Source organism: Paramacrobiotus metropolitanus, unplaced genomic scaffold, assembly GCF_019649055.1.
Source record: "Paramacrobiotus metropolitanus isolate TYO unplaced genomic scaffold, Prichtersi_v1.0 Parri_scaffold0000236, whole genome shotgun sequence".
Lineage (NCBI taxonomy): Eukaryota > Metazoa > Tardigrada > Eutardigrada > Parachela > Macrobiotidae > Paramacrobiotus > Paramacrobiotus metropolitanus.
The window spans coordinates 1-14,468 of record NW_026570456.1 but is presented as its reverse complement, the minus strand read 5'-3'; the positions used below and the strand labels follow the sequence as shown (position 1 = coordinate 14,468).

General features: G+C 40.4%; 2 protein-coding genes and 4 long non-coding RNA genes across 8 annotated transcripts; all 6 read left to right on the top strand.

The window, feature by feature from the left end:
* The first annotated feature begins 130 nt into the window (after positions 1 to 130).
* Positions 131 to 639, top strand: LOC129601444 (uncharacterized). Its single transcript, XR_008692228.1, has 3 exons — positions 131 to 151; positions 286 to 369; positions 582 to 639. It is a non-coding gene; the product is annotated as an uncharacterized LOC129601444 (long non-coding RNA).
* Positions 640 to 663: 24 nt separating this feature from the next.
* On the top strand, positions 664 to 2,650 carry LOC129601443 (hatching enzyme 1.2-like). Its single transcript, XM_055500250.1, has 9 exons — positions 664 to 708; positions 807 to 867; positions 1,058 to 1,175; positions 1,258 to 1,355; positions 1,454 to 1,477; positions 1,546 to 1,620; positions 1,746 to 2,072; positions 2,142 to 2,201; positions 2,329 to 2,650. Exons 3-9 carry the CDS (start codon positions 1,090 to 1,092, stop codon positions 2,367 to 2,369), a joined length of 711 nt encoding a protein of 236 aa, XP_055356225.1. The 5' UTR covers positions 664 to 708; positions 807 to 867; positions 1,058 to 1,089; the 3' UTR covers positions 2,370 to 2,650.
* Positions 2,651 to 3,765: 1,115 nt separating this feature from the next.
* Positions 3,766 to 5,229, top strand: LOC129601447 (uncharacterized). Of its 2 annotated transcripts, none has more exons than XM_055500255.1 (4): positions 3,766 to 4,124; positions 4,233 to 4,373; positions 4,532 to 4,799; positions 4,969 to 5,229. In XM_055500255.1, the coding sequence occupies exons 1-4, from the start codon at positions 3,877 to 3,879 to the stop codon at positions 5,161 to 5,163; spliced, it is 852 nt and encodes a 283-aa protein (XP_055356230.1). In that variant the 5' UTR covers positions 3,766 to 3,876; the 3' UTR covers positions 5,164 to 5,229. The 2 variants fall into 2 exon arrangements, with proteins under 2 accessions (XP_055356230.1, XP_055356229.1); XM_055500254.1 differs by having other exon boundaries at positions 3,766 to 4,180.
* A 4,014-nt stretch (positions 5,230 to 9,243) lies between these two features.
* Positions 9,244 to 11,340, top strand: LOC129601435 (uncharacterized). 2 transcript variants are annotated; one of them, XR_008692226.1, is made up of 6 exons: positions 9,244 to 9,270; positions 9,686 to 9,740; positions 9,865 to 9,938; positions 10,053 to 10,427; positions 11,069 to 11,165; positions 11,272 to 11,340. It is a non-coding gene; the product is annotated as an uncharacterized LOC129601435 (long non-coding RNA). The 2 variants fall into 2 exon arrangements; XR_008692225.1 differs by lacking the exons at positions 11,069 to 11,165; positions 11,272 to 11,340 and having other exon boundaries at positions 10,053 to 10,720.
* Positions 11,341 to 11,492: 152 nt separating this feature from the next.
* Positions 11,493 to 12,073, top strand: LOC129601437 (uncharacterized). Its single transcript, XR_008692227.1, has 3 exons — positions 11,493 to 11,556; positions 11,675 to 11,736; positions 11,813 to 12,073. It is a non-coding gene; the product is annotated as an uncharacterized LOC129601437 (long non-coding RNA).
* Positions 12,074 to 13,192: 1,119 nt separating this feature from the next.
* LOC129601449 (uncharacterized) lies at positions 13,193 to 13,669 on the top strand. The gene is made up of 3 exons (XR_008692229.1): positions 13,193 to 13,262; positions 13,363 to 13,411; positions 13,634 to 13,669. It is a non-coding gene; the product is annotated as an uncharacterized LOC129601449 (long non-coding RNA).
* The last annotated feature ends 799 nt before the right edge of the window (positions 13,670 to 14,468 follow it).

The following is a 14,468-nucleotide window of genomic DNA, read 5'->3' as shown; positions in this document are numbered from 1 at the left end:
TATAACTACCACTACAAGGACGCTCACAAGTACAACCACCCATTCGACTGCTGCACCACGCATCCCGGGAAACAAACAACAGGACGCACCCCATCCTGCTTGCCCATTAAACCCCTCACTGAAGAGCGAAAAGAGCGGGAAGTTTACGCATGTAGGCTAAAGTAAAGGCGGATCCGCTGTATGCGATTATTTGTGCCGGTTCCATCGCTGACGAATGACAGCCACAAAGATGTTCATAACATAATCGGCAAAAAACTAATAAAGTGCGCATCTTTCTTTCGATAGCGTCTTGTGCTGAGTTACCACCGGGTTTGAGAGATTACGTTGGATGTCCAATAGAGATGCCCTACGATCTCTCATTAGACAAAGGTACGAGTACCGGTTGTGGTTGGCTTTATGCGTAATTATCATAGGACTTATCACTTTTGCTCACATGTTATTGACGAATCAGCCGACATAAATAAGTATGTACTATGTACCAGATTTAGATGCATGCACGGTGGAATCAGGGACAATCGTTACTGCTTCTCTATAGTAATGGTGACCGAAAGGATATGGCTATAGAATAATTATCGTTTTAGTGAAGGGCGATGCACCAATCGAAAATTATTTCGTCAATGACGATCTTAAACAGTCCCCCAATTAGTGGAAGGTGATATCCGTAGATTCCGTACACCTTCCACAACGGATATAAATGGAATACGACAGGTAAACGTGTCGTGCACAGTCGAGCACACCGCGCCCTATACATACTCGTATAAATCCTATAATTATCCCTGTACAAATTAATTTTAATATTCGTTTAGGTGTGTGGAAACCACGGTATTTGGGCCGGTGGAGTACCATATGTTATTGACGCTGTCTTTTGTAAGTGCCAAGTCGCGAAAATAATTAAAGGAACAATTGACTTCCATCGTATTTGTTGCATTAACTGGTAAGCTTGATCATTACTGACCACTGGAGTAGACTATAAGCTAGAACTCTCCCAGACATGACCTTTACTGGAAATGGACTTATAATTTGGAAGGCGTTGCTAATGTGGTTATCGTTGATTCAGCATCTGATCAAGTGGCATTTATAACCCAACGAATGTGCAGTATCGGTAACCGGACCTGTGTCCGCTTCTTCCCGCGGTCAAACGAAAAGGATTTTATTAAGATTGTTAGTCGCCATGGGTGAGAGCAATAGATTATTGTTTCAAAACCGTTAGTAATTAATAGCAAAGTACAAAACCGTTATCCTTCTGCATTTTTTAAGGTGCTGGTCATATGTCGGGCGGCAAGGCGGGAAACAGCTGGTATCTCTTGAGATTCTGAATGAAAACGGCCAAAGCTGTCTCAACGGAACAAGCGTAGGTCAGAGAAACTGGTTACTACTTGTAACAGTGCACTGCTGTTGTCTGCACCGCTATCATTATTAATTTTGTTTTGTCGACCATTATCTGCTTTTGCAGAACACGAACTACTCCACGTTTTAGGTACAGTGCATTAATGCAGAAAATTGCTTTAATCATATTGAATTGTTCTTTTGTTTACCGTTATTCAGGTTTTCTTCATGAACATACCAGAATGGATCGCGATGAATTTATAAAAATAGATTTGGACAATGTGGAGGCAAAATGTATGTATGAGAGAACTTGGTTTTACTGATGGCAAGCTATCCTGAAACATATTGGGCATTTCATTTTAAATTAAACACTACCAAATACCTTATCAGATGAATCATTGGTACTTAAATAAACGCAGTTCGAGGCCAGTTTGCCAAATACTCACGAAGGAATTCCTGGTATCGTCGCATCCCTTACGACATTCGGTCCGTTATGCACTACGCGAGTGAAGCTTTTGCTCGCGATCCCCAGAAACCGGTGATAACAACGCTCACACTCCAGAACGCCGGTTCCATAACACTATCCGGGCTTATCCGGCCGGCTACAGTATTAAGCGACCTGGATTACGAGCGGATTAATGAGGCGTACGGATGCAGTCCGCAGTCCCCAGGTCTGACATGTGGCGTCCCATTAACCGGTAGCACCTCTGGTTACGGATATTCGGCAAATGATGACAGTTCTTGTGGTACTTTCTGTACTCGTTCACATAATTTGACAGAATTTCTTTCTGCATTAACGCTGCTTCTATTCGTAGTTTATCGATCTTCGACTGGGCTTGATGATGGTTCATCCGATCCTGTTACCGACAACACTTGTAAGACAGTTGTTATACAAAATTCAATTGCACTTGTGATAAAAATAAGTAATTTTCGTAATCTGTTCGCCAGTTGCTATAATAAGTAACATAATATTTTGCCTTTGAAGTCTCTGATGTTTAACAGGCAAGAAATTCAATCCAGGATCCGCAGGTCATCCCGGTTAGCTGATTTGCGACTGAGACAACAAGTGAAGTTGACAAATACATGCTAATTTTTCCAAGCGTTTTAGAAACGATTGTTTGTTCAAGCACCCATGTCATTCACTTTTTCGACACATATTTCGTATACAGCGAACAGAGCGAACCGCCGTTTGCAAATTTATTTATGTGTGCTGGTTAAAATCACTAATGCACTGAAACTGCATGAACATTAATCAGCCTCAATGCAGTATTTAAGAATTCTCTTTCTCGAATGCAAGCTGCTAAAGCTAAGCTTTAACTCGTGTCCTTGCAAATAAAGTTTCAAAACAGAAAAGCATGAATGATAACCTTACTTCACATTGTGCTTAAACCAGTTAACCTTACTTCATGCTGTATCTGTAAAGCGGCAAATATGACAAGTGGTCATCAAAGGTAATGTCATCAACTATCGATTTGAACAAAGTATAAATCCGATAAACGCTCAGTGTAACTCTTCTGTCGGCAGTCTATAATCTGGTAAAATTAATCGTAGCCGAGGTAAGCAATACCCAGCTGTAAAACCGAAAAATTGTGTAGGTACCTGTGAACTTCTATAAGTTCAGTAAGTGAACTTAACACTAAAAGAAGAAAAAGTCACAAAGAATTTTTTATTAATTAAGGAATTAGTTTTATCAGAAGTTTGTGTACTTGTATATTCTGACTGCTGATTTCAGGAAATTGTTTTTTGGGAACAAGTACTGTATATAAATATCGGGCTGGCAATACGTCGTCTTTAAGATCTGGTGTTTGCTTAAGGCTTTTTTTAATCTAATGACCTGCCGGCGTAACTGCAGAAATTTGCAAGTGTTGCAACGAGATAAGCCGACATCCAGAGTAACACAAATCAAGGCTACACTACCATTAAGTAGTACCACGTAGTATTAAGTAGTACGCAGAAGACATGCAGTTTCATTTCAAACTCACGTGAATAACAAGTTAATGAATGACGCAGCGCGAATACTAAGGTACGTATCAAACCTGTGCAGTTATTTTTAACTATTTAACGTAACGCGAGTTATTTTCGAGTTATCGAGTTATAACGTAACTCTGAAGCGTAACTCGTCTCCACGAAAACTTAACTCTAGCGTAACTCGCTCAAAAATTGTATGTATAGTCTATGGTAGCGTAACTCGCTGAATAACTCGAAACTCGGTTTACTTGCATTAATAGCGTAACTCGTAGCGTAACTCGCACGCTCCCTATAACTCCTAACTCTAACTCTGGGTCAGTTTTCCATAACTGTACAGGGCTGGTACGTATTGTTTGTTTTCAAATATCCGCATATAACCTGACTGAATGCTCAGTCTCTTGCAATCTGACTGCTGCAGACGAAAAACCGACCAGCTAACCATTAATGAAATTTTATCGGCATAAAAGTATAAGCACTTATCGCGACAAATAGGAAAGAATATTACGAATAGGTTTCGGATCTCCATTATCCGATGCCGTCGTTTTTTGTTAACTTTGGCTGTAAAGAAACGTACGCTGGCGAATGAATGTCACAGAAAAAGCATGTTCTTGGGATGTCGCTGCTACGAACCAAAGCACCAATGTTACGGACAACACGTCAGATGCCATCGTCTCTCGTTTACAATACTTGCTTTTGGTTTTTTACCCAGTTTTTCTATTCATCTGTACAACCGGGAATGTCATGAATATCTTTGTGTTGCGCACGGCCAAGCATTCTCAATGCACCACCACTTTTCTTATCGCACTGGCCGTGGGAGATTTACTGGCTGTGTATGTCATTCCTCCTTCCGTTTATCGTATATTCTGGAGTTAATATTAATGTGGTGGTGCTGCAGTCACTATAGTTGTAACCGTTACTGCATTAAAATAATTTTCCAGGTGGATGCAGCTGCCGCGTTATATATGGGAAATCAATCCTGATATCTTCAGTAATCCCAAATACACATACGCACACATTAATTACTACACGCAGGGATGGTACATCTGGATGCAACTGATGTGGTTTGACTTCTCAAACTGGTAAATCTACACACGTATTGATTGTTGTCACTTTGTCAGCAATCCATTCCTATACCAGATTTACATCACAACTTACTTCTTCTATAATTTTAACTTACTGACGGTAGAATAAGGTAACAGAAATTATCTCAACTGTTTCCTTCATTTAATTTTTTTAGGATTTTAATAGCGTTTTCCGTGGAACGGGTTAGAGCATTATTCGATCCACTGTCGTACCGTGGTCCGCCGGCGGCAAAGCGAGCCCGCATTGTCATTGGTTTTGTATTTGTATGCGCAGCCTTATCCAATATGTACCGCATGGTGATGCAGTATTATTTAATGGCCACACGAGATATTCCAACGTTTCTTAAAGATTCAGTCAACGCGTTTATAACAGGAGCGCCTAACTGGCTACAAACATGGAATGATGTTAATATGTATTACAAGGTATAGAGAGAGATGCGCGGCCATGTACCTTACTTATATTATATACAATATTCCAGCTTTACGGTAACGGTCGAGCTAACGGCCCAATCACTATACGGGTAGTAGTCTTATTTTTATTATTACACTGCGCTCAGTTAGGTATAATACTCGTACGGTTTCTACTTTCTAGGACATCGAAGTCATTGTCGTGTTTCTTATATTGCTGATCTGTAATATTTGTATAATTCGCTGTATATTTCGGCATCGCCAAAAGATCTCCTTTTGCCCAACTATTACCAGCACCGACCGCAAGCGTGCCGGTGGGAGCACAGTAGACTTCGGCTGTGTAAATATCCTCTTGGCTGCCGTCACAGTGCCGTGCTGACTTACGTCATCGGCTTATTCCCACTGACTGTGACTGATGTCCTGGGAAAGCTTTCAAACTATCCGCTCTGCCTTTTTCAGTTTACTTATGCTAGCAATATCCTCAATTATCGAACTGTGTTCTGATGTTGGTTCCATACACTATAAACTTTTATCTCTATGTGGGTTTCTGTTGCACTTTTCGCAGCCAAACCAGAGCAGTGCTTACGGAGACAAAAGCCAGAATGGAGACGTGGCTATCTGCCAGAGGAATGGGCGCTTGTTGTCGGCGGTGTCCGGAAGTCGGTAAAGAGCGCTAGCGAGCTTGAAAATACGGGAATCGGCTGATGCACCCATGATTATTTTGGAAAGAGATCGCGAACTGCTGTCAAAGACCGCAAACGGTGCAAAAGTAGTCCAGTTAAAACAAGATGCAGAATTATCGGAGTGCAACGTTACGGAGGTCACAAATGTTAGATTGTGATTGTGCTTATATTAGCGGCCAGGCGCATACATGTACGCGCAACCGGATATTTATTTTGAATTTCCTCGTTCCTGTTTTGTTACGATATTTCTAGAGTCGATATTTAACTGAAAAAAGACTGCTGTAAATTTGTAATATTTTTTTAGATACGAATCATGCGATTAAAATTAGATTATGACAGACATTGCCTTTAGAGGTACCTAACGAAACTTAAAGTTTGATCTTGTACTTAACTTATATCATGATGCGTATTTTGTAGCTTTATTTGTGACCTTTTAAAAACTTCTATTCCTTGGTATGCCATATATACTTATACTTTGTACTTAGCCTTAAACAAGTGTTAATAATATTTTTATTAGGGTCTACTAGCGCAGGATGGCTGTTTTGTTAATTGGTTACTGCCTGAGTAAAAGGTGGTAAACAATAACTGCAAAAATGCAGCTGCATTCCTATTTCGTACTGATACGTATTGTGGCATTTACACATTTACATGGCCCAATCATACCAGTACATTTGAATAATGACTTGATTTTGCGATTTTGCACAGCATTGTCAGCAGCATAACGTGAGAAATGGCTCTTGGCAAGTTTTTGTTTACTTCGTAGTCACAACAGCGTTCTTATACCAAATACCATACTTTCTCGTAATAAGTTTGCCGAAAAGCCATGAGGCGAGGGAGTACGTGCAGTACACTGCAGTCGACGGCCTTATAACATCACAAACATTCACAATAATGTGACAATATCACTAGCGGAACAATAAAACAGACCGGCAGCGATACGGAAAATGCCATTTTGCTGGAAGTGATGTTTTCAACTCGTGTTATTGCATTCATTTATGACTTCGTTTTCGCCTTTTCGGTAACACTTCTCTTTTCTGTTCATGGCTAACACGTTGATTGTTAAATTATCCGTACAAGTATAGTTAGTGCTAGTATAGTTAGTGGTATAGTTGATGAAGTATAATTAGTGTTGCTGCCGTTTCCTGACGAAAAAACTACAAAATCGAAGCGCGCAGTAATACATGGCTCGAATTTAAATCAACAGCTCTTAAGTTTTCATTAATTATTGTTTGGTGTGATTATGAATGAAAGCACATCACTGCATAACATAACGGCAGGAAGTTGCCCGTGGGACGTTGATACCGGTAACCAGAGCGACAATGCCACCGATGACCCACTGGCCTCTCATGTCGCCCGTTCACAATATATTTTATTGTCTGCTATCCAGTTTTGCTCCTGATCTGTACTCTTGGGAATCTCTTGAATATTACTGTATTGAGCAGCATTAGACCTCCACAGTGTGCCACCGTTTTTCTTATTGCGCTAGCCGTCGGTGATCTTCTGACATTGTACGACTAATAAAGCATTTGCAGTTTCTGTTTTACTGTGTGCTTGCATTATTTAAAACCGACAGTTTTGCAGATGGATGCAACTTCCGCAGTACATGTTCATTCTGAATCCAGATATGTTCACCATGCAGTACTACTCGTACGAAAAGATGAACGCGTATACACAGGGATGGTACATTTGGATGCAGATGATGTGGCCTGTATTTTCCGACTGGTAAGCTTTAGAATGTGTGTTTCCGACACGTACTAATTAGAAACAAAATTTCCAGGATCCTGATAGCGTTCTCCGTGGAGCGTGTAAAGGCGTTGTTTAACCCGCTCTCCTATCACGGTCCACCAGCTGCGCGGCGTGCCCGAATTGTCATCCTGTGCATCCTGCTTTACGCAGCGCTTTCCTGTGTATATAAAGCCGTTGTACACTATTACGTATTAGCAACGCGTGATCTCAAAGCGTTTAGCGAAGATACTCCCAAAGTGATAATCCCTGGCCTGCCGGGTTGGTTGCAGAAGTGGAGTGATATTAATGGATTTTACAAGGTATGCTCTACTGCATAATTATAATTATATTGCATAACTGTATTTATATTCAAATTATAACAATAGAAATTACAATTCTTATTACTACACTTATCATTAATACAGTGCGAAAGTGTTAATCATAATAACAGCATAATATGTTGCTTTAATCTTAGCTCTGCGAAGTCATTGTCATATTTCTTATTCTGCTCATCTGCGCTCTTTGCGTAATCCGGTGTATTGTTCACCACCGACAAACCATGCCCTTTTGTCCGAGTATCACCAGCACGGATCGGACACGCGCCAGCGGGAAAATGTCTGATTTTGGTTGTATTCACATTCTGCTGGCTGCCGTCGCAACATACTTGATCTGCAATCTCCCGGCCGTTATAAATGAAATCTTGGGAACGCTGTCCAGTTATCCCTATTGTATATACCAATACCGTTATTTTGATGTCATGTGGAGACCGGTGCAATTGCTGATGCTCATTCCGTACTCGTTCAATTTCTATCTGTATCTTATGTTTTGCCACAAATTCCGCACACAAGCCAGGGCTTTATTGTGCATGCGAAGGATAAACACAGAAGCGTGGTTGTCGAAGCAGGGTTTAGAAGGGATATGCGTATTCTGTCCCCAAGTTGGAAAGAAATTTGCTAGCTTGAAAGTGCGAGATTCGGCCGAAGCCCCGATGGTAATTCTGGATAAAGACCGTGATCTTTTATCTAAAAAGAAAACCAGCGACAGGATAATCAGCTTGCACCAATCATTTGATGACAATGCTACCGAAGTGACACATGTAAAAATTTGATTCAGTGTTTGTCGGTCCATCATGTTCCTCGACGTTTAATGTGTTTTAAGCGTTTGATGGTATAATGCTGTTAAAATAAAATTGTGCATTAAAGTGTAATTAGTTTAGCATGTTTAAGGCATCATCGCGGAGTCTTGTTATTAGCAAGTTCTGCATCATCAAAAGGTCATGGTTATTTTTACTGTAATTATGAAAAATCGTTAAGTTTAATGCAAGCATCCTGACTGATCAGCCGTGATTGTCATTGGGCAGGATAAAATGCAGATGCAAAACATCATAATCCACCTACGAATTCGGTTCATCAATTAGCTGAGCTTGCTACTCGTATTATACTTGAAGTTGAATACAACGAACGCGCCATCTGTAATTCAAAGTGCTTCCTTCATAGGCCAAAATCTTCGGCAGGGAAATGATTACAACTGCCGATTCACCTTCGCATAATCGGTTGCCGATGACTTCGAATTCCCGTCAGCATATTTTTGTTTCGGTACGTGCATATGCGCTCAATTATACACTGTTTTGATTTATATCACAACAAAAACTCGGTTTGTTAAGCCAGACCACTATTTACAACCGTTCGCTGTAGTTTTGAAAACTGCCTTGAGCCAATGGGCTGCACAATATTTATCTGCAGTTTTCTAACTGCAACAGGAGCTATTTTTACTCCTATTCGCGAATCGCGAAGTTCCTGTAAGTGCCTGCAAGTGCATTGCTCTGAATTGTAATCCGATACTTAGTGTGTTTTGCAAAAAATGTTATTATAATTTTATTTTAACTACGCAGTACCGGGCATAATTAGTCTTCAACATGTGACATCGCGCTCACTATTCGATTATTTGCTTGCAGCATGCTCCAGAATATTTTCCGTTAACTGTCTTCTACGAAGGTACCGGAAGCTTGCTGATCTGCCGCAGACCATGCAGAAGCAAGTTTGTGTTACACTTTTTTATCGCGATCTACTTAACTTTAGGTACTTCGTGCATCCTCTATCTGCGCCTAATATGTGTACTTTTACATCACTAATATGATTAATGGCAAAACAGCTCGATGTAATAATTAATGCCATACACCTACTCTGTAAGTGACTGATAATATAAATAATGGAACTTCCTTCGAAATACTTTGCTTGTTGAATCTTTGAGAAATTACCGCGGGTATGAGCCATGATTATGTTATTATGAAGAAAAAATTTGATGGCCGGTAGGACCAAGGTATGATTATGACTGACATCAGTATGAGTATAAGTTTCCGATTATTAGTAAGGTTATGAGTATGTGGACGAGTAAGATTGTATCATTCTAAGCATGTTTTCTAATTATGAGTAGGATAAGGATTATTAAGGTACTTCGGAAGTACATAAATTTAACGTACACTTGCTTCTATAGTATTTGTGGAATACAATGTGTCCGTCGAGGTAAATCATCAAACGCATCATAGCAGGTAAACAAAAGCTTAGATCTATATTAATATTAGACGTCTACAGCAAAAGTTCTGCCTAAATATATATCTGTGGTACTTGTAAATGATTTTTGATGCGGTGTATAAGTTTGTAACGTGCTTTCAGTACAAGATCAGCCTTGACGGCACCACTTGCTCAAAACAGAACCAGCCGCAAACACAACAGAAATACGAGTAAAAGTAAGCAGTTCTTTAGATATAACGGAATATATATGTAGCATCCAACTTCGGGTTAAAATGTTTCCGTGGCTGATGAACACAAGTTATTCCAATCTAAAGTTTGTGTTGTTGCAGGTCATTCGCGAAAATTTGCACCGGCTTCAGATCAAACCCGGGTATCACAGGTTTCCCACAGACATAACACCTACAAACCTAAAGTTAATGCAACGGTGTGCTACATGATCGGAAACAAATGTGTCCTCAAGCCTCCCATCAATCCAGCTGTCGCTACCGGAGCAGGTGTGGGTTAGCGCATGATCGAGCTGTTGTGCAGAATGCGGCCGGGGCCCGGGTTGAAGAATGCGGCCGATGTGCTGCAAGACTGGGCTAACCATTTTAGAAGAAAATACGGAGTATGATTATGGAAAGATCCGAGTACAATTTTAGCCCGGAGGCTGCCGGATTCATTAAGCCGATACGATTGTGATTAGCCATAAGTCCATTGAATAGGTTTGATATCAATAAATACAACGCCGATAATCTATGCGCAAGCGTGGTTAAACTGTTAAAGTTCCTGTGGTTCCGCAGTCCAGAATAAAAAATAGATTTAGAATAGGGTACGCGGTGCAATACGGATTGACTTGATCGTTGACAGTTTAATTAACTGAAAAATCTTTCGCAATAAAATTACTGTACGTAATACAACAAGATAAATTCGTTCAGTCAATTTCTGATTCTGTATAGTTTGGTGTGATGTTTATTGTCTTTGCACAATTCGTTGTAGTAATTAATGATTTAGAAGTAAGCACCAAAAATAAAAGATCCAGGGATGAATTAATAATCAGGTGGTTTTTCCAAAGTTGCCGCAGGCCAATGTAAAGTAACAAATTCCGTAATTCCAGAATGTTTGTTATGTTTTCACGGCTGCAACTGGTTTGACTCACAAGCACATTTCAAATTTGATACAGCTAGAGAATGCCAGGTGGGTTATTTTTCTGGATTTTTTGCGCGACATGCCTCTGTATTTAACCGCATTCGATGTCATGCTGTTCTGTATTGGTAAAATATGATTAGAAACATGGGTAGAAATATTTTAAGCCGTTCACAATTGCTGTACCTCGACGCTACGCTTTTGGCGTAGCACTCTACAGGAAATTAACTTGGATCCAACTTGGTGATCTATAACGTTTAGCTATCCGGAAAACTGAAAAAGCAAGAATCTTTGAGTTCGCCCGGTAGAGCCGACTGGTACGTATACAGGCAGGTACACATGAAGTGTGTCCGCCATACTGCAACAGGATTACAGATATATCCATCTTTTGCATTAGCAATATTTATACTTTTTTTATTGCAGATACTTTATCTGCTTACCATGCAGGAACATCATTTCAGAGCAGCCCTTGTTATCTTCGTTATAATATTGGTATGTGCAATACTACAAAAGCTTATATTATACTGTGACAGATTCCCAGTTTTCCTTTTCCACTAACATTAAACAAACCGATAACATTTACATGGGTAGTTACTAAGTATGTTTTTTAAGTGGGACTAGCAATCAACTTTTTATTTTTGCAGCTTTCCTAGCGTGCAGTAGAAGCGAGCCTAATAATAAAGACGGCAAGAAAAAACAACACGTCGGGTACGCACGACGAATTCAGCACTGTACTGCGTGCGTGCTTTGGCTTCTGGTCCATATCACATTGCAATACAGTATCTTAAGCTTCTAACACTATTTTTTATAATATCCCACCGTAAAGCGCGGACGCCAAATTAGGATCGGAAAAAGAAAAACACCTGTCCAAGGGTAACAGCACGACCGGTAAGAGATCTTATTTTTTCGTTTTCATATACGGGAACAAGAATTTTTGCATTTGTTTTAAAATTTAAATTTGTAGTTCAGCCTAAAACTACTGCACCTGCTGGAAGCAAGAGACACAAGTCATACACTACACCAAAGTCGACGACAGGAGCTCCTCTGTGCTCGGAATGCAATAACTGTCGCGGATGTAACCCTGGCGCACCAAGCGGGGGCGGACCCGGCTGATCTTTTAGTAGGCTGAATACTGGGCTGCTATGGCACGGTAAATTTACAAATAAGTGCAGACAATTCCTGTGTTTTATAGGCTGCTGACTAGAATATTAAAAGATGTCATAACCGTCTGATAATTTAGCGAAGTTGGTCATAATCTGTGATGTATGTAGCGGCGGTGCTCGCTATCGAGCCAACCAGCCAACTGATCGCTAAACAAGGCGACAACAATGGACAATAGGTACGCCGTTGCTACGGCACATTAGCCATAGCCACAGGACAACAATTCACGAGATACTTTGCACTCGTACGTCACTGTACCAATACGTACAGTCATACACTACATAATCATACAAACATCTGTACGGAAGGATGGCGAACAAATTAAATGGCTACAGAGATCTCATCGCACAAGCACGCTGCTTGAAATTTTGTAAGCCAACTGTTATTATTTGATTTTAACATTGTAGTTGAGCAGCGCAGCAGCGCAATTCAGATAAGATATGATCACTTTCTTAAGCGCTGGACAGCCCCGAATAACGCTAAATTAAAGGTCATCACAGCATCATTGTGTCGTATTATCTGTATAAATAGTAAGTAACTAATAACCAATTAGCCACTTCCGACGTACGCGATAGAGTACGGCACGCCATTCCTTGTACGGTATAAAACGGCCCTTTCACTCTTTGTCTGCAAAATGGGAATTATCTGGTCTCACTCGCCAACCTGAACCTGTTGCTCGAAAATCGAAAAATTTCGGTCCAAATCAATTTAGAAGGTGGGTAATCATTAAACAGCACATTTGTTGCACCGAATACAACGTATATGCTGAAAAATTATTGATGTTATTAAAGCAGGTACCGGCGATAGCCGGAAAACACAACTGCTGTGCCGTAGACTGAACAACCAAATAGCTTTCAAAAATTATTAATTCTTAGAAACGTGGACTGAGAGCGTACTTCCAGCACACATACCCAGCAGGCAGCAGCACGAAATGCGCAAACATGCACATGTATGAAGTCGCGAGTATCCGTTTACTCTGCCACAATGCATGATTTTACCGAATGAATTCCAAAGGTCAACGTGGGAAAGTGAACCGAAACGGTTACAACACCACAAGCGCATCGATATTGAAAATCTGCTGCAGAAGTACTAGTTGTGAGTGAAATGAAAACAGGTAAAGCATTTCAAGACGGTTTGCTTTAGAATAAGAACATTCTATCCACGTTAAAGGATAACGTTGGTGTGCCAAATTCATACATCCATTATGCGAGCTCTGTGTACAGCTTTGTACTGCATTCTATGGATTCTCTGTGGTAAGCTTTAGCAGAGTAATTATATGGCACAGGAAAGGCAAACATCTTGTTAATTTATGACATTCATTTTGCAATTAATATTAAACTACCGTAATTGCAGTTGCAAAAACCTGTTCGACTTATTCTTCTTATGAGGACGACGAAAGAAAGTAAGTACTGTACTTGCTGCTTCAGCTTGTTTTCAATAAAACACTAAAATTGATATTAAAATAATACAAACTGGTACCGTATTTTACACCGCCCGATACAGATGCATTTATTGTATGATACGATTGATACCACGGCATGTGTGTATGGTGATACTGCAGTATTAGCATCATTGTTCAACTGGAGAGGTTAACTGGAACTGAACTTAACTGAAAAGATTATAGGAATATTATGCTGAAATATCTGCCAATAAAGGTCAGCGGCGCTTTGGGAAACGGAGCAGACGGAGTTACGATCGTAAGTACTCCTGCGTGATTCTCATATTTTATTTTTCTGAGTTTGACCTCGGGGTTATACTTATACGAACAAAGTATGCGCGTACAAGACGAGAATCATATGGTTACAGCCGAATCCCGCAATTTTCCTGCAGTGAACCGGGAACGCCGATCCCACCGCACTGACACTCCAGCAAGCACTCACCACAGCGGATCCATGCCCCGGAGGCGGTTGTCCGGCGCTCCTGACGGTGCCGGTCCCGGTTAACTTTGCAGACAGTTGCGGCAAACTTTCTTTCAGCAGAAAATTTTCACGGTTCCACGGTTTTATATTATGGGAAAGACGCAGATCAATTTTTCTCGCTGTGCAGATACATGTTGCAAATTCAGTGTTAATGCAAAGACAGTACGTTAGGTGCTAAAAGGTAAGCACCGTTGTCGGTTTCGCTAGAATGGTGCCAACAAAAAGCCGACGCTGATTTTCCGTACCTTACGCACTGTTCGCTAATTCTTTGTAAGGATTTTTCTATGCTTACCCAGTCTGTAGTCGATACTCGGAAATAATCAAAATTATTCGCGGTACAAGTTGTAGTGCGCTTAATTCCGGTTATCCCATAACTTGGCTTACCATGATATTACAGTTCGTTGTTGAGCTTTTTTTCAGCTTTTGTAGTTAACCTAAATCATCCACTATTCTAGTAAATCTTATGTATTAATCGTTACGATTAGCACTGTATCATGTATGCACAATGTTTACCTAACTCTGTCGCGTTCTGGTTAAACA